Source organism: Gopherus evgoodei, chromosome 11, assembly GCF_007399415.2.
Source record: "Gopherus evgoodei ecotype Sinaloan lineage chromosome 11, rGopEvg1_v1.p, whole genome shotgun sequence".
NCBI lineage: Eukaryota > Metazoa > Chordata > Testudines > Testudinidae > Gopherus > Gopherus evgoodei.
In genome coordinates this window covers 19,981,529-20,001,258 of record NC_044332.1, presented here as the reverse complement: position 1 = coordinate 20,001,258, position 19,730 = coordinate 19,981,529, and the positions used below count along the sequence as shown (strand labels likewise).

At 45.5% G+C, this 19,730-nt stretch overlaps 1 protein-coding gene across 5 annotated transcripts in view; it reads left to right on the top strand.

Moving 5' to 3' along the window:
• The first annotated feature begins 15,348 nt into the window (after positions 1-15,348).
• Positions 15,349-19,730, top strand: part of ABI2 (abl interactor 2) — a 139,487-nt gene continuing 135,105 nt past the window's right edge. For all 5 annotated transcript variants that reach the window (XM_030580458.1, XM_030580456.1, XM_030580455.1 and 2 more), the window contains exon 1: positions 15,349-15,560. In XM_030580458.1, coding sequence (XP_030436318.1) covers positions 15,444-15,560 — 117 coding nt within the window. In that variant the 5' untranslated portion in view covers positions 15,349-15,443. The remainder of the gene's footprint in view (positions 15,561-19,730) is intronic.

The following is a 19,730-nucleotide window of genomic DNA, read 5'->3' as shown; positions in this document are numbered from 1 at the left end:
CATTTGCTTAAATGATAGTTGATACACAAATGGATGCTGTTCTCCTGATTCAAGAAGTGCAGCTAGTGGCTGTGCCTAAGTGAATTGTTTTGTTTGAAAAAGCTATATGTACTGACAAAAACCAGACTATTATACAAATAAATGATAAGCCTTGGAGATTACGCCTACTACAGGTCAGCAAATATAATTAGCTTGCGAATTCCAAGGGAACTTTTTATTTAATGAACATTGGGGGAAAAATGCACATCTCAAACTCTGTGCAAGGGGAATTGTTAACTGGTAGTAAATACAGCTTTGATGTGGAAGTCTGCTGATGTATTGAAATTGTATGCATATGATGGCTTCGAAGGGGATGCAAACAGAACCAAAAACAGAATTAGTTAAAGCAGACAAATTTGTTTAGTACTGAGTTATAGGCCTCTGCACATTAGCGAAAATTATTAACTGCTTGGTTGCTGTAGTCCTATTGGGGCAACATACTTTTCTGAGGCTGTCAGATGTGGCTGCTCTATAGAAAACAGCTGCTGCAGCATACACACATTCCAGGAAATTACCATATTTTTACTTCACACACAGGTTGTGGTGAGATGTGAGATCAGTGCTTTATTTGCAAAATGAAATTCCTAGAGCAGGGAAGCCATGCACAGGTCTTGAAGCTGTGAACTAAGGTAAAGAGTGTGTCAAATTATATATAGCAAATTCACGCTACAGAAGAATATATAGCAAGAAGGAAAATGCATTCCTTGGCTGAGTGTGTGTTGAACATTGAGAGCCAGGGAACAGAAACTTATTATTTATTTATTCCAGTAGCGCCAGAGGCCCCACCCAGGAGCAGGGCCCCATTGTGCTAGGTGGTGTACAAACACCCAGCAAGAGGCAGTCTCAAAGAGCTTTCCACCTTAGGCTGGGGTTTTCAAAGGAATCTATGAGAATTAATTACCCAATGCCCATTGAAATTCAGGGATTTAGATGTCTCACTCCCGTAGGCTCCTTTGACAATACCAACCAAAACAGACAAGATAGATCAGGGATCGGCAACCTTTGGCATGTGTCTCACCAGATTAAGCACCCTTGCGAGCCGGGCCAGTTTGTTTACCTGCTGCGTCTGTAGGTTCGGCTGATTGCAGCTCCCACTGGCTCTGGTTCACTGCTCCAAGCCAATGGGGGCGGCGGGAAGCGGTGGCCAGCACATCCCTCGGCCTGTGCCACTTCCCGCAGCCCCCATTGACCTGGAGGGTGAACTGTGGCCAGTGGGAGCCATGATCGGCCGAACCTGAAGACACGGCAGGTAAACAAACTGGCCGGGCCCGCCAGGGTACTTACCCTGGTGAGCCTCATGCCAAGGTTGCCAATCCCTGAGACAGACAAAGTGGGTGGGGGGAATATTATCCCCATTTTACAGATGGAGAAATGAGGCACAGAGAGATCAATGTCTTAGCTGAGGTCACACAGGAAGTCTAGGTCAGACCTAGGAATTGATCCTAAATCTCTTGAGTACAAGACTCAGGGCCAGCGCTTCCATTTAGGCGACCTACGAGGTCGCCCAGGGTGCCAGGATTTGGGGGGGGGCCGAATTTTGCTGGGAGGGTGGCAGGCTGCTCCGGTGGACCTCCTGTAGGCATGTCTGAGGAGGGTCCGCTGGTCCCACGGCTCCGATGGAGCAGCTGCAGGCACACCTGCAGCAGGTCCACCGGAGCCGCGGGACCGGCGAGCGGCAGAGCGCCCCCCACGGCATGCCGCCGTGCTTGGGGTGGCGAAATGGCTAGAGCCGGCCCTGCGCCTAGGGCGCCAAAAACCCTGACTAATGCTTTAACCATTCAGCCAGCCTTCTGGCCAGAACGTCTGCTGGGTCTGAAGTGGCTTGCAATTCAGACAAAGGCTGCTCTGGTCTGGCACAGTAATCACTGTAAGAAGAGGGAATGACATTTTCCCGGGTGGCTAAACACACTGGTTTTATTGGCTGACCAGGTACCTTTCAGTAAATCTCTAGGCCAACACAGACAGATGTAAAATTAAACTGTCATCAGAAGTGTCAGATCTGAGCTTTTGTAGCCAAAGGAGGAGAGCAAGGCTTTTGTTCCTGATGACTCAAGTGTTTTCGTGCTTTCACAGCCAGAGCAGGATGACACTGACGGGGGATGCAAGCTGTCACTGTGCCTTCTTGTGTGCATGAAAAGGCAGATGACCTGCAGGTGTTGCCAGGCTAGTGAGGGGGAATTTGAGCAGGAAATGTTTGGTTAATGTACTGTGTCTAGAGGACTGATCAGGGTCATTCTGATTAAGAAAATTTTATACAACATTCCTGAATGTATTGCAACAAAAAGTGATCGCTTCTGAAACACAGTATTTAAAGGGGCCATAAAAGACTAAGGATCCGTCTAGACTGCAAAAAACAACAACCCCTCACGACACTGAGTCTCAGTCAACTGACTCGGGCTTGTGCTACGGGGATAATAGCAGTGTAGACATTTGGGGTCTGAGCCCTACCCCGCCTCCCTCACTGAGTTTCAGAGCCTGGGCTCCAGCCTAAGCCCAAACAACCCCAGTGCTATTTTTAGCCTCAGAGCGCAAAGCCCTGCGAATTCCCCTTCACTCGAGACTTGCTTCTGCAGGGCTTTTTCTGTTTGCAATGTAGACATATCATAACAGACCTATGGGGCCAGCGTTAAGGTTGTTTGGGGTGGTGGTGGTGGTCAGCGAGAGCTTGGGTAGTGGTGTGTTTGATTTGTGTGTTAAGGCTGGCATCAGAATAATTTCTGTAACCTCATATGACTGCCCTAGAAGTCTTTGATGGTTTAGTGATGTATGTATTGGTTTGGCTTGTTCTAAATTGCCCTTAGCACCCTTAACAAAATGTTACTGCTTGTTTTTTTGTGGTAGCATGTGCACCTAGAGCTCACTAGCTTGTGTGTCTTGCACACTCAAAACACACAGGGTGAAATCTCACCCCCTTTGAAGTGAGTGGCAAAACTCCCACTGCCTTGAGTGGGACCAGAATTTCACCCCGTTGTCTTCAGTCCTTTTGCACCCAAAATATCCCATTACAGAATTGAGTCATGGGGACACATTCATCCACTGACTTCATTCAAGTTACAGAAAGGATGACTTCCATCCCCCCACTTCCTTGTTTTTAAAATTACTTAAATATGAACCATTGTCTGCAATGCATCCTTTCAGTCTCCTATGGGAATGTGTCTATGTGTACTTGAAATTCCAATTAGAAGAGACAAAATGTAGGTTACGTTTAAAAAAAAAAAAGTACAAAACCTAATATTAAGAGAAATGGATTTTTATTTGTTTGTTCTGAATGAAAGCAGTTTGCATTCTAATCTGATTTGTTGATAAATATGTACAGTATTCATCAATGGGTATTAGATCACAGAACCAAAATGCAGATATTAGGCCAAATTCTGCTCTCAGTTTCACTCTGTCACTATGGAGCAATTTCATTTAGGCTAATGGCGTTACTCTAGATTTACATTGGTGTAACACAACCAAACCCTGTTCAATTACTTATAAATGTAGCGTAGCACATTCAACAGGACAGCTCTGTGTTCACATCCTCAGCCAGATTATTTCTCTAAGATTCCCTCAAATGCTGTTCCAAGTGTATTGTGACTCTGTTTACCACCTCATCTGCTGCAAACCATCAAATCCTTTGTTATACACAGTCATCTGGAAATATTACTTAAAATATTCGTGCTCATCCACGTATCTATCAAAAGTACCTCAGGACTGAAGCCACTGGACCTGAATCTGATCTCATTTAGAGTGGTGTAAATACAGAGTAACTCCTTGAAAGCTAGCAGGCTATAGGGCTGTAAAAGTGATGTGATATCAGAATCAACTGCACTGCAACCTAATTCAAAGCCGCATCAAGTCACTGGGAGACTTTCCATGGACTCCAGTGGAACTGAGGTCAGACGCTATGTATGTATGTTTGTGTGATTCAGACGAAAAGGAGTCTTTCAATAATAATAATAATAATAATCCTGGTCCCTTCTCTTGCCTCGTCCATCCTAGAATCTTAATATGCTTAAACAAAGTGACCAAGCATTATTATTATTCTCGTTTTGCCGAGAAAGAAAACTGCAGCACAGAGGTTATGATTTGTCCAGTAAACTAGTGGGGAAATTGATACCTGGAGTCCAGGCTATAACTCTGACCCCCACTCTGAGTTCCCACAATTCAAAGAAATCTCTGCCTTTGTAACAAATGGTTCCTTTATACTCCCTCTCAGGGGAGACAATGTGAGAAGGATTGTCCGAATTCACCACGTAAATATTAGGTCAAGTCAGTGCTTCACGCTGAGCTGGGTGAAGCTGCAGTTTCTGTTAACTCCATTTTCTGGGGAATCATCAATCTCCATCTCCAATAATTTAACAGTGGATCCATGAAACTTATATTTTACCACCACCATAAAACTATTTGATTCTGATGGAAAGTGCTGATGTATTCCTATTAGCCATGTTGGAGAAGAAGGTGGATGGGTGGGAACAAGGCCAGGATGCTAAGCAGAAGCCACAGGGTCATGGAGGGCCGGCTTTCATGGACTAGCAAAAATGGGTTTTCAACCACATGTGTGACAGAAGCAGGAAAGATTGCTTCACACACACAATTTGCCACAATTTTCAGACAAAGAAAGTGTGTATGCCTTCTATGGTTATGAGTTATTCAGGAGCGGCACATGTTTGGTAGCATTGTAAAATAGCCAATGGAGCATAAATCTTGACAAGTTTTGAGACATGTTTCTGTCTCCACTTATTTCTCTTGGTTCAAGTACAGTTCCAAGCAAGGTTGGATTAAGGCATAGGCACTATAGGCCCAGGGGTCCCAGCTCCTGGAATCATGTGATTACACCAGACTCTCAGCTTTCATGTAGAAAAATCAGTTATCTCTTATAGCTGAGAAGAAAAGCTTGAAAATGTGAACCATGTGTAACCAGTCCAGTATCAACTTCCTGAGGCTGCAGAGAGCCTGAAACAATAGTTGTAAGAGAGGTGAATTTCTCTAGGCATCTCAATGTGGTGTTAGCTCCAAGACCCACTCCTTTGAGGGCCCCATCAACACTACCCTTGGTGGGGACTCTATGTGTGGCAGGAGAAAGGTGCAGCTGGCCTGAGGTGCAGCAAGGGGAGGGGGCCAAGAGGCCCAGGCTGCCTGACCTTGACCAGTTCTGAGCTTGCAGAGACCCAGTAGCCCCTGCATCCCACATGACCATGCCCAAGATAGCAGCAGGGTGGCACTATGGCCCAGGACTTGCGGCCCACACAGGAGGTAATGGGCTGGGGCATGCACATCCCCACCCAGTGGGAGAGCCCCTGCCCAAGTCCTGACATTGTGGTCTGGGAGGGTCCCCAGCTCTTCCCCAAGCCACCTGACCCAAGTGGGGAAACAACTGGAGGGGGTCTGCAACCTGGATGCTGGGGCTTTCCATGGGAAGCGTGGGTGCTGAGGGTCCACAAGACTGCACAAAACCTCCCTCTGCACTCTCTGGGCAGTGCCCTACATTGTATATGTATTTGTATAGTTGATTAGAGGGTAACTGTTGCTGTAACATGTGGGCTTTCCATATTAAATTAAAAACAAAAAATATGGGTCATTCACATAGGGGACTCCATAAAATTGTGTACCACCCTGCCTTGCTGTGATGGTGATAATGATGGGTGATCACTTGTTACTGAGTATGATCATCTTCCATGGGAGCTATGGGTCCTAAGGTGGCTAATACAGCCAATTCTTGAACCACAAGTTCTATTACAATGAAGGCAGATGTTTTCAGGCTCAGCAGGAGGCTGTTGACCGTGACTAGAAGCTAGTCTCTCCTTCCTTCTGCGTCTCTTGTCCTCTTCAGCTTGTCAGCATGCAAGTTCAAAATGCAGGGGACCATCACGTAGGACTTTACTCCATTAAGCGATCCTGGGAAAGTGTCTCCCAAGTGTCAATGTCAATATTACACTTTTTTAGTAAGTCCTTATAACGCTTCTGTTGTCCACCCAAATTACGGTACCCTTCTTCAGCTGAGAGAACAGGATCTGTTTTGGGAGGCGATGGTCTGGCATCCAGACAACGTGAATTCAGCGGAATTGCTGACAGATGATCATTGCCTCAATACTGTGGTCTTTGCCTCTTCCAGGATGCTAATATTGGTGCGCCTGTCTTCCCATTTGATCTTCAGAATCTTACGAAGGCAGCGCAGTGGAGTCTAGACGTTGTCCAAGTTTCGGACCCATACAACAGTGTTGGGAGAATAACGGCTTGATAAACAAGAACCTTGGTGTCTGTTCGAATATTGTGATCTTCAAAAACCCTGTGCCAACATGAGAAAAAGTTACACTACCACTGTCATAAACAGATAGCTAAGGGTTAATGTCTCTTTCACCTGGAAAGGAGTAACCTGAAACACCTGACCAGAGGACCAATCAGTATACAAGACTTTTTCAAATCTGGGTGGAGGGAAGTTTTTTGTGAGAGTTCTTTGCTCTTTGTTGTGTGTCTGACCCTCTCGGCTATGAGAGTGATTTTTCTATCTCCAGCTTTCTAATCTTCTGTTTCCAAGTTGTAAGTACAAAGCTAGGAAGACCATAGGTTTATATTGTTTTCTTTTGTATTTACATGGGTATAGTTGCTGGAATGTGTTAAATTGTATTCTTTTTGGATAAGGCTGTTTATTCATTTTTTTCTTTTAAGCAAATGACTCTATATTTGTCACCTTAATATATAGAGACCATTTTTATGTCCTTTTCTTTCTTTTATATAAAGCTTTCTTTTTAAGACCTGTTGGAGTTTTTCTTTAGTGGGGATTCCAGGGAATTGAGTCTGCAACTCACCAGGGAATTGGTGGGAGGAAGAAGTCGGGGGGAAAATCTCTTTGTGTTAGATTTATTAACCTGACTTTGCATACCCTCTGGGTGAGGGAGGAAGAGGAGAGATTAGCTCTCTCTCGGTACTTGTGTTTTCCAGGACTGGAAATAGGGAGGGTGGAGTCCCTCTGTTTAGATTCAGGGAGCTTGCTTCTGTATATCTCTCCAGGAACCCAGGGAGGGAACACCTGGAGGGGGGAAGGGAAATGGTTTATTCCCCTTTGTTGTGAGACTCAAGGAATTTGGGTCTTGGGGTCCCCAGGGAAGGTTGTTGGGGGGACCAGAGTGCCCCAAAACACTCTAATTTTTTGGGTGGTGGCAGCTTTACCAGGTCCAAGCCGGTAACTAAGCTTGGAGGTTTTCATGCTAACACCCATATTTTGGATGCTAAGGTCCAAATCTGGGAAATATGTTATGACAACCACAGCTCAGGCGATGTTGAATTTCTGCATCAATATCTGCCTTGGATGAAAGATAACTTCCAAGGTAGAGGAAATGATCGACATTCTCCAGTGCCACTCTATTGATTTTGATAGATGGGGCATGTAATACCTCATTTGGAGAGGGCTGATAGAGCACTTTAGTTTTCTTAATATTACGAGTGAGATCAAGACATGCATAAGCATCGGCAAACACATTCAAGATAGTTTGAAGACCTTTCTCAGAGTGGGCAAAGGTTATGTTGTCATCAACATACTGAAGTTCCACAATAGATGTTGTGGAGATCTTACTCTTGGCTTTCAGCCTGCTAAGCCTGAAAAGCTTTCCGTCCATTCTGTAAATGAATTCAACGCCAGTTGTAAACTTCCCAGCAACTAGGTAAAGAATGATGGTGATAAAAACCACAAACATGGTTGGAGCGATGATACAGCCCTGTTTGACTCCTGTTTGTACTTTGAAAGGTTCAGTCTGGGAGCCAGAGCTGCTCAGAACAGTTGCTTTCATGTTATTATGAAGCAATTTTAGGACATTGATGTATTTATCAGGACATCCAATCTTAGAGAGTACAGTCCAGAGGGCAAGGCGATTCACTGAATCAAAGGCTTTAGTGAGATCAGTAAAAGCCATGTGCAGTGGTTGGTTTTGCTCCCGACACTTTTCTTGCAGCTGCTGTGCTGTGAAGATCATATCTGCAGTTCCACAACATGGTCGGAAACCACTCTGTGACTCTGGTAAAATTTCTTCTGATGGAGCAGAAGGCAAGTTGCAAGGATCTGCACCAGAACTTTGCCTGCAATAGCTAGGATAGAGATACCAGATAATTTGCACAATCTGCTTTCTTGAAGAGGGTAACAATTAGGGCATCCCTCATTTCACTGGGTATCTCCTCCTTTATCCAGATTTTAAGGATAAGCAGGTAAAGCTGCCGAATTAGCTCTGTCCACCGTCTTTAAAGATTTCAGTGGCGATCCCAGCTAGACCTGCTGCCTTGTTGTTCTTCATCTGCTTGGTGGCATTGTGTATCTCATACAAAGTAGGAGGGTCTCCAAGCTCATACTTAAATGGTCATTGAGGGATTTGCTCAAGGTCTTCATCTGCAACCATACAATTATGGCTAAGAAGAGCTTCCAAATGTTCTTTCCAGTGAGAATTGATGGCTTTGTTGTCCTTCAGAAGTGATTTTGGTTCCATCCTTAACAGCGGCGGCTCCAGGCACCAGCGCTCCAAGCGCATGCCTGGGACGGCAAGCCTCAGGGGGTGCCCTGCCGGTCCCTGCAAGGGTGGCAGTCAGACAGCCTTCTGCGGCTTGCCTGCGGGAGGTCCGCTGGTCCCGCGGATTCAGTGGCAATTTGGCGATGGGTACGCTGAAGCTGTGGGACTGGGGACCTCCCGCAGGCAAGCCGCCGAAGGCTGCCTGACTGTCATGCTTGGGGCAGCAAAGAAGTTAGAGCCGCCCCTGATTCTGCGAGCGAAGAGGATTCATACCATGGCAAATTGGCCCATAAACAGCCTTGGTGGCCACAAAGAAACCACATGTATTGTGGATGTCCACGGGTTGTTGGAGTTCTTGCACTTTCTCAGTCCACCATTTGTCTTGAGTTCTCTGGTTTTATGTTGGACTACCACCCTCGCCTTGGCATGGCAAAATTCCACCCTGCCTTGCTGTGATGGTAAAGAACTAACTATAAGCCTATGCAAACAGTTGAGCCTAGATACCATGGTGCTCAAGCTTGTGTGTGTACCTAATATAAGATTTTACATTATACCCTAAAAATCATTATACATACCCTCTGGCAGACCACGAACAGGATCTTCAGATGCAAATTCTCCCATGAGAAAGCCTGGCTATTGGTCCGGCAAGATCAGTCCAAAAGCTGAGAGCAAAGGGGCCCAAGCAGATTTTAACTGTGTGCATATAATGACATCCAAGACATTAGAGGGAAGATGAAATCTTTGGGCCATTAGTGATTATCTCTGACAATTTGTGGAGGACAGGAGAGATCCCAGAGGACTGGAAAAAGGCAAATATAGTGGCTATCTATAAAAAGGGGAATGACAACCCAGGGAATTAGAGAGCAGTATGCTTAACTTTGGTACCCAGAATGATAATAGAGCAAACAAATTAATCAGTTTGTAAACACCTAGAAGATAATAAATGATAAGCAACAGTCAACCTGGATTTGTCAAGAACCAATCATGTCAAAACAGCCTATAGTCTTCTCTGGCAGGGTAACAAGTCTTGTGAATGAGAGAAACAGTAGATGTGCTATTTCATTATGTTAGTAAGGCTTTTGGCATTCTCACATGACCTTTTTAAACCAGAGAAACATAGCTTTGCAAACCTACTAGAAGGAGGAAAATTGTACTCAGAGAGTAATCAATGGTTCACAGTCAAGTGGGAAGGGCATATTGAGCACAGGCCTTCAGGGATCTGGTTCAATTCAATATCTTCATAAATGATTTAGATAATGGCCTAGAGCAGTGTTTCTCAACCAGGGGTCTGGGACCCCCCTGGGGGGCTGCTAGCAGGTTCCAGGAGTTCACCAAGCATGGCCAGTGTTAGATTCACTGGGGCCCATGGCAGAAAGCTGAAGTCCTACTGCATGGGACTCAAGCCTGGGGCCCAGAGCCCTGCCACCCTGGGCTGAAGCCAAAGCCTGAGCAACTTAGCTTTGCAGGATCCCCAGGCCACTGTCTTGCTTGCTACCCCCTAATGCCAGCCCAGGCTTTTATATGCAGAAAACCAGTTGTTGTGGCACAGGTGGGCCATGGAGTTTTTATAGCATGTTGGGGAGCCTGAGAAAGAGAAAGGTTGAGAAGCCCTGGCCTAGAGTTTGCTGACACTACCAAGCTGGGAGAGGTTCCAGTGTTCCCACTCATGTGCAGAAGGAATTTTGTTATGTGCCACAGTATGGAGGTCCGGTGAGAGGACTCCCGCCAGCTCTCTCCCCACAGCAGCACCTGGACTGGGCGGGGAGAGGTGCCTCTCCCTGCAGCAGCAGCTCCTGGGCTGGGGCTGCAGGATAGGCACCCCTCCCCTGGTCCAAGCAAGTCCAGGCCGGGACTGGGTTTGGGCCAGGGGAGGGGCATCTGGGCCGGACTGCTCCGGCTGCGCTTGGGTCTATGCTGCTCTGGCAGGGCCACTCCGGCTGTGCCTGGGTCTGCGCTGCTCTGGCTGGGCCACTCTGGCTGAGCCTGAGTCCAGTCCGGGCTGCAGCAGAGTTGGGGCTGGCAAAGGGATGCCCTGGCCATGACAGGTTGGGGGCCAGGCTAGGTGGGGGGCTGGGGGAGGGGCACCCCTCCCCCAGATGGTCCCCAGGTGGGTTCCCTGAGAGCCTGTGTGGTGCTAAATAGGCTTCTGTGCGGCCACGCAGCTTACAGGGAATTTAGGTTGCAAGTGCTTTGGAGGACAGGATTAGAATTCAAAATGATCTTGACAAAGTGGAAAAATGGTCTGAAACAAATACGATGATAGTCAGTAGAACAAATGAAAAGTACTACACTTAGGAATGAATAATGAATTTCGCAAATGCAAAATGGGAAATGATTGCCTAGGAAACAGTACTGCAGAAAAGGCTCTGGGGGCTATAGGGGATTTCAAACTACCTATGAGCCAACAATGTAATATTGCTGCAAAAAAAGTAAACACCAGTCTGAGATGTATTAGCTTGTGTTGTAAGGAAGACAAGATAAGTACTTTTTCCACTTTACTCAGCACTGATAAGGCCTCAACTGCAGTACTGCATCCAGTTCTAGGCACCACACTTTGAGAAAAATGTGGACAAACTGAAGAAAGTCCAGAGGAAAGCAACAAAAATGGTTAAAGGTTTAGAAAACATGACCTTTGAAGAAAGACTGAAAAAAATTGGTTTGTTCAGTCTGGAGAAGTGAAGACTGATGGCGGGCATGGTAATAGTCTTCAGGTATGTAAAAGGTTGTTATGAAGAGGAGGGTGATAAATTGTTCTCCTTAACTACTGAGGACAGGACATAAAGTAATGGGCTTAAATAGTGGCAATGGTGATTTAAGTTAGATATTAGGAAAACTTCCTAATTATGAGGATACTTAAGCACTGGAACAAATTACCCAGGGAGGTTGTGGAATCTCTGTTATTGGAGGTTTTTAAGAAAAGGTTAGACAAACATCTGTCAGGGATGGTCTCGATCAGTGTTTTTCAACCTTTTTGATAGCAGAGGCTGGCTTGCTGCCTTCTTAAACTGTGTTAGGGAAATCTCAGGGACTGGCGCTGCTCCATGGAGCGGTCATTGAGAAACACTGGTCTAGATAATACTTAGTTCTGCCTCAGTGCAGGGCACTGGGCTAGATGATTTATCGAGATCCCTTCCCATCCTACATTTCTATGATTACAAACTAGCTCTCACAAAATCTGTTGCTACCTAATCCAAACCGAAACTCTTATCAGCATCTTCGGAAAACCTTCCTTGCAGGTCTCAGCAACATCTTCATCTTGCAAACAGATAATGTAGGGACTATATGTGGAATGGGTTCTGACTAACTGGTGCCAAAGAAGAGAATGAGTGAAGAGTCCTGAAGTTCCCAACCCCTTGTTGGCTGAGGGCATGTGCCAAGAGCCTCTGGAACTTCATCCTAGGCCTGGAATGTGTGGGAAGAACACCTGGAGCTGCAGAGGCAGGCCGGGGGCAAAGGCAGATATAGTACAGGGGTGGGGGGCAGAGTTGATGTGGGTCTGAAACAGTAGTGTAGTCACAATATAAATTAATGTGGGGCTGAGAGGGCACAAAATTGATGTGAGCTAGGTGGGTGCATAATTACTTGATAGGGGGCTGAGGAATTGGCAGATGCGGAGCTGGGACATAGAATTAATTAGTATGTTGGAAGGCGGGGGGGGAGGGGCGGCTTGGGAGACACTGGAAACTCCACATCAGCAGGCAGTACTTCATACACCATTTCTGTAATGTGAACTCAGTTGGGTCTTCTAGCCAGAGCTCCTGCAGCAGGGGTCACAACTTCCTCCTATACATTGGTCAAAGTTGGCAACACTGCGAAATTCACATGCAACAGTGGGGCTGCCAGGAGTGTTCTCAAATCAGACGACAGACTAAAAAACATGATTGTATCTTAAAAAGAATTGAGTGTTTTTTTGGGTGTGACTGATGATCTTTGAACTTCTGGGATTGGCAATACTGAGATTGTACAGAATTAAAATCTTCAGTGCACGTAGTTGTAGAATATGTATGATAGGGTATTTCATTGTTTTCACATGTCTATACGGAGTTAAACTGGTTACAGCTATGAAGTATGAATTGGTCTCATGGAACCTTAACTGCTTATTGAAATATTAACACACACTATCAAGAAGTTTTAAGTTACAACATTTATACTGCATTAAAAATGTTAGAATAAAGCTTTGCCTGTGAGGGTTTTAAATCACTTTAACAAACATTACATCCAGTCACTCCTCCCATGGGAAAACCTGGGAGCAGGGCTAAGAAGTAGATGTCTCCAGGAGTTTTTTCTTGCAGTGATTTCTTCCCAATTATTCTCTTGAGAGAAGGAGCAGGATGGGGCTTGCCCAAAGGCTGTAGTTCTGGCTCATAAATCCTGCAGATTCTTTAGAATCCACATATATTCTAGGAAATCAATTGGAGGCCAGGTCCGTCTAGGTGGAGGTCCTTGTGACAGTTCTAAATCCTCAGCAATATTCCCTTCCACAGCGCCATGGCTGTGGAGCTCCAATAGGACTGCAGTGTTGAGGCTTCTCTACCTGGTGGCTACCTCAGAATCCATTGCACCATGGAAACTGTAAGAATAGAAATGTAATACTGCCTGGGTCTGTATTACATTTGTGGGAGAAGCTCTGTGGGGCTCATGAGAGGGTGATGCATGTCAGATTACCCTCTCCCCCTATCTAGATACCCAGCCCTGAAAAGAGCTCTCCTGGGAAAGCTGAAATGCTTCTCCAGTGGTGGCTTACTTAGCTTTGTGTATGGGAGGCTGAGTTCTGTGCACAGAAAAGGGACTTTCTGTGCAGATTAAAGGGAAATGATCAGGAACTAAATCATTCAACATTCACGTGGGATGGGTATTATCATTTTAATTTTATAGATTTTAAGTGACTTGCCTGAGATCACACAGTAAGTCAGTGGCAAAGCCAAGAAAGCCCTCTGGATTATAAAAGCTCTCTTTTGATTTTGAAAAGCATACTGGTTTGTGGCTCAGAATTTAGCCTTTCGCTCTCCCTATACAATAGCTGCTTTTTAAGTGGGATCCATACAAAAGAAACATTTTATCCTTCTTCTAATTAGAACTGAGGAGTAGTTACATAAAAAGCACAAGAACCTGATCCTGGTGCACATTGTAGTCTATTACAAAAGTCCTGTTGAGATGAATAGGTGCAGGATTGGACCTCTGTTTCAGAAATGTGCTGCTAGCTTGACACTGACATGCTGCAATTACATAATTTAGAAAGACAGCAGCACAAAGTCAAAAGTTCACAAAATGGAAATGTAGGTCAAAATTGTTAGTAAAGAAAACACTATTTTCAGAGAACTTAAGTACAAACATGAGGAGGAAAAAATTAAGCCCTGATTCAGCAAAATACTTAAGCATGTCCATAATTTTAAGCCTGGGAATAGTCACACTGACTCCATTCTTAAGTACATTAATAAAATGTGGTTGAACAAAGTGCTTGACATTGGCTTTTTGAAATAATTCCCGTAACTCTGAAATTACTGGGTATCATCACTGTACAATAATATCTAGTACTTTTCCTAGAATTTTTGACAAGCTCAGTGATATATACTTTTCAATGTCAGTGTATAATACACTGTGATTTTAATATATTTTTTATATTGTCTTAAATATATTGTTTATATTTGTTTCCTTTTTGGTTGTAATTTTGTGATCATTGGGCATCTACCTTCAGCAGATGGGCAGCAAAATATATAGAAAGGGTGGGCATGAAGTACACAGATTATACTGGCTTCAATGGTTTATTTGTGAAATTCATAGGGGAATCTTCAACATGTGTTAGAGTGAGGTAAATGGAGTATAGTCACAACATATTAAAAAAACCAACAAGGAGTCCTTGTGGCACCTTAGAGACTAACGAACCACAATTTCAGCCAGTGCACATCGGCAGAAGCACTCTATGTAGAAGTCCAGTTTGTTGTTTCGACCTTCAGGAGGAGTCCAGGCAGAATCCTTCTTTTTATAGCATTGGAGGAAGGTTTGTTAGTTTTTGCTAACATAGACTAACACAGCTACCACTCTGAAAACTGTCACAATACGTTTAGTCAATGATGGCCGTTAGTTTAATTGTAGTATCAGTTAATTGTTGTTACAGGCATCCTGTATTCAAGGATTATATCCTAGATTTCCAGGGAACTGGACTTGATTTATTATGAATTTGTGATGGAAACTAAAGAGAAACAGAGAACGAAGGTGTTGGAAACTTATTTAACTTGAAGGGTCAAATTTTCAACTCTGAAAGGTTGGATACATACTATGATTGTACCCATTTACTTGCCTCAAACTCTCATCTGCACATGTATAGCAGGGGTCTAGATGTGCAAGTGCAAAATGCTTGTTTGATGCCCAGCCCTGTGTAAGGAAACAATTCTGGGGACTGCCAGGTTTGCAAATGAAGCCTCAGAGGCGGCAAAGTGATGGATCCAAGTGCGGTCAGAGAATTTCCTTGGTTTCATCCCTGCCCCCAACTCCATCCCGTCAGTCATTGCTTAGTCCCCATAAAATACAATCCCTGCCTGCACAGCCAGATGGTCTCCTTCTGTTCTCACCAGGCCTCCTGTTTTCATCCCTCTTCAATGCCCTCCCCTCACTCCTCCTAGCCCCTTGCCTCCCCAGCCCCCACCACGCTCCCTCGCCCCGCCCCCTCAGCTCTCCTCCCGGCGCACTGCCCCTCCCCTCTGGCTCCCCGCGCGGCGGGGACGGGGCTCCTGGCGTTCAGCCTCCCACCCCCACGCCGGGATGAACCGGAAGTGTGTGCGCGCGTGAGGGGCGCGGGGGGGGGTGTCTGCCTGGTTCGGGTTCTGCGCCTGCGCGGTGGCGTGCCCGGTTGTTGCGCCGCGCCGCGCCGCGGTGGGTGTTTCTCTCTCTCTGGGCCCCCGGCCGGGTCTCGGGGGCGAGGATGTGAAGATGGCGGAGCTGCAGATGCTGCTGGAGGAGGAAATCCCGGGCGGGCGCCGGGCCCTGTTCGACAGCTACACCAACCTGGAGCGGGTGGCCGAGTACTGCGAGACCAACTACATCCAGGTGCCGGCCGGCGGCGGGGCCGGGCGCTGCCAGCCCGCCTGCCCAGCGGCTCCAGCCGGCTCCGGTGTGGGGAGAAGGGGGCAGTGACCGGGGGGGTCTCCAGCCCTGGGGCACGGAGCTGGCCGGGGGGAGGTGGTACCGCGCCGCCTCCGGAGACAGGTTCACCTCCAGACCGCGCTCCCCGGGGGCCGCACGGCATCGGAGCGGGGGGCGTGTGTCTCGGCTCCCTGGTGCCCAGCCTGGGCCGGGAACAGCGGGGAGGCAGGCGGTGGTAAAGCCGGAGGGGTTTTCCATTTGGCACGTCTAATGCGAGATACCCACACTTGGCGAGCCTTGGCATGTACGCTGACCCACGCGGGACCAGACACGGTAACGCTGGGGGGCAGTCTGCCTGCCTGCCTGCGCACTGGGGGTGGTTTTGCCATCCGAGCTGGTGTGGCCAGCTGGGGAGGCAGCTGGCTAGTGGCGGGCGCTGGGGGCGCAGAGCTGATCAGGGCTGTAGGGGTGACAGCAGATGGGGGAGCAGGAGTGGTATCATAGGGCTCAGCCTTGCCGTGGTCTTAGATCAGATGCGACCACTTTCCATCAGAATCATGGAGGAAGAAAGAAGCGATAGGTGGTTAGCTAGGTTGGCAGTAGGGTGATCAGGCAGCAAGTGTGAAAAATCGGGACGGGGGTGGGTGGTAATCGGAGCATAAGAAAAAGACCCCAAAATCGGGACTGTCCCTATAAAATCGGGACAACTGGTCACCCTAGTTGGCAGCAATTACAGAGACAGGAAAATGGGGCATGGGGGCTGGTTGTATATATTGGTGGGGAGTAACTGGGGACTATGTGTGGACGAAGGAGAATAGTTACTGACAGTAGTGGAGCATGGCAGGGGGCTATCAGAAGGAGATCACTGTTGTGGGGCGAGGAGTATCAGCAAAATAGAGATTTATCCAGTGAAGAGGGGGGAAGGTGGAATCAACAGCCTGATATCTGTGGAGAATTTTACAGAACTCTCATCACCATAGTACTTTACAATCATTAAAAGAAGTACATTGAACCCGAGTTTCATATTCTCTCTCTCTCCCCTATATGGAAGCTGTTTTTGTGTGCTGCTTTCAGAATGGCACATAAGGATGATAATAGCTGTGGCCACTTTGAGATGTTGGTAGGATTACTGTAGCAGGTGACCAAGGGGGGTGGGAACGGGATTGATATAACCAGTGAGGAAAGAATAGTTAAAATAATGTCGCTCTAGAAGAGATTACACTGTTTAATTCACAGCATCGATGACCAACCTTTTATTACGAAAAAGATTTTATTTATTGATATTTTAGGTCTTTTACCATAAAACAGTTCAATTAGTGTGATGACACAGCTAAATACATACCTTGTTACAAAATGAACAGTATTTAACAGCATGTTATATCATTACAATTTTCCTTTTTTTCAAATTATTTAATCACAACCCTACTTTGATAATATGAATGTTTAAAGATACATGTAACTTTTAAAAATCTATATTGTGAAACTGATTGTTTTTTGGATGGGTGGGAAGAGTCTCAAAGGCAGAGGAAGTGGGGAGATGTACTTCAGTTATTGTCCTCTGTGTATGTCCTTCTTGACTATCCGTTGTTCCTATAGATACAAGATGATTGGGTCCATTTTATTATTTGTATTACCATATAGCACCTAGGAGCCCTCATCATGGACCAGGACCTTGTTGTGCATATCAAAAGATCTCAGTGATTTCAGTATTTACTTTATATTGTTTTCCTGTGCAAGGTGTGTCCATTTTTTGAGAGTTTATCTGGTACTGTTCTCACAAAATGTTAAGTCTTCTGTTAGTGAATATTCTACTGATATGACTAGTCTAGTTAAAGGGCTTCTGAATCTTTTTTTGTTACTGATCTGTCTAGGTATCTATACCATGCTTATGACTGTGGTATCCGAGCCTCTTACAAAATTACATAAATTCACCCAAATAGTACATGCTTAGAGCTACATTTTCATTTCTTCTTTTCAGGAACAAGTAGAGGGGACTGAATTACTCCTTATGGTCTATCCCTTTCCAAAACCAAGCAGCATTGTGGGCTATTTTGCTCTTAGTCATAGACTCATAGACTCTAGGACTGGAAGGGACCTCGAGAGGTCATCGAGTCCAGTCCCCTGCCCTCATGGCAGGACCAAATACTGTCTAGACCATACCTAATAGACATTTATCTAACCTACTCTTAAATATCTCCAGCGATGGAGATTCCACAACTTCCCTAGGCAATCTATTCCAGTGTTTAACTACCCTGACAGTTAGGAACTTTTTCCTAATGTCCAACCTAAATCTCCCTTGCTGCAGTTTAAGCCCATTGCTTCTTGTTCTATCATTGGAGGCTAAGGTGAACAAGTTTTCTCCCTCCTCCTGATGACACCCTTTTAGATACCTGAAAACTGATATCAGGTCCCCTCTCAGTCTTCTCTTTTCCAAACTAAATAAACCCAATTCCTTCAGCCTTCCTTCATAGGTCATGTTCTCAAGACCTTTAATCATTCTTGTTGCTCTTCTCTGGACCCTCTCCAATTTCTCCACATCTTTCTTGAAATGCGGTGCCCAGAACTGGACACAATACTCCAGTTGAGGCCTAACCAGCGCAGAGTAAAGCGGAAGAATGACTTCTCGTGTCTTGTTTACAACACACCTGTTAATGCATCCCAGAATCATGTTTGCTTTTTTGCAACAGTATCACACTGTTCACTCATATTAAGCTTGTGGTCCACTATGACCCCTAGATCTCTTTCTGCCATACTCCTTCCTAGACAGTCTCTTCCCATTCTGTATGTGTGAAACTGATTGTTCCTTCCTAAGTGGAGCACTTTGCATTTATCTTTATTGAACTTCATCCTGTTTACCTCAGACCATTTCTCCAATTTGTCCAGATCATTTTGAATTTTGACCCTGTCCTCCAGAGCAGTTGCAATCCCTCCCAGTTTGGTATCATCCGCAAACTTAATAAGCGTACTTTCTATGCCAACATCTAAATCGTTGATGAAGATATTGAACAGATCTGGTCCCAAAACAGACCCCTGCGGAACCCCACTTGTTATACCTTTCCAGCAGGATTGGGAGCCATTAACAACTACTCTCTGAGTACGGTTATCCAGCCAGTTATGCACCCACCTTATAGTAGCCCCATCTAAATTGTACTTTCCTAGCTTATCTATAAGAATATCATGCGAAACTGTATCAAATGCCTTACTAAAGTCTAGGTATATCACATCCACCGCTTCTCCCTTATCCACAAGGCTCGTTATCCTATCAAAGAACGTTATCAGATTAGTTTGACACGATTTGTTCTTTACAAATCCATGCTGGCTATTCCCTATCACCTTACCACCTTCCAAGTGTTTGCAGATGATTTCTTTGATTACCTGCTCCATTATCTTCCCTGGCACAGAAGTTAAACTAACTGGTCTGTAGTTTCCTGGGTTGTTTTTATTTCCCTTTTTATAGATGGGCACTATATTTGCCCCCTTCCAGTCTTCTGGAATCTCCCCCGTCTCCCATGATTTCCCAAAGATAATAGCTAGAGGCTCAGATAACTCCTCTATTAACTCCTTGAGTATTCTAGGATGCATTTCATCAGGCCCTGGTGACTTACAGGCATCTAACTTTTCTAAGTGCTTTTTTACTTGCTCTTTCCTTATTTTCTCTTCTAAACCTACCCTCTTCCCGTAAGCATTCACTATACTAGACATTCCTTCAGACTTCTCAGTGAAGACCGAAACAAAGAAGTCATTAAGCATCTCTGCCATTTCCAAGTCTCCCGTTACTGTTACCACCTCCTCATTGAGCAGTGGGCCTACCCTGTCCTTAGTCTTCCTCTTGCTTCTAATGTATTGATAAAAAGTCTTCTTGTTTCCCTTTATTCCCATAGCTAGTTTGAGTTCATTTTGTGCCTTTGCTTTTCTAATCTTGCCTCTGCATTCCTGTGTTATTTGCCTATATTCATCCTTCGTGATCTGACCTAGTTTCCATTTTTTATATGCCGCCTTTTTATTTTGTAGGTCACGCAAGATCTCAAGGGTAAGCCAAGGTGGTCTTTTGCCACATTTTCTATCTTTCCTAACCATCGGAATAACTTGCTTCTGGGCCCTTAATAGCGTCCCTTTGAAAAACTGCCAACTTTC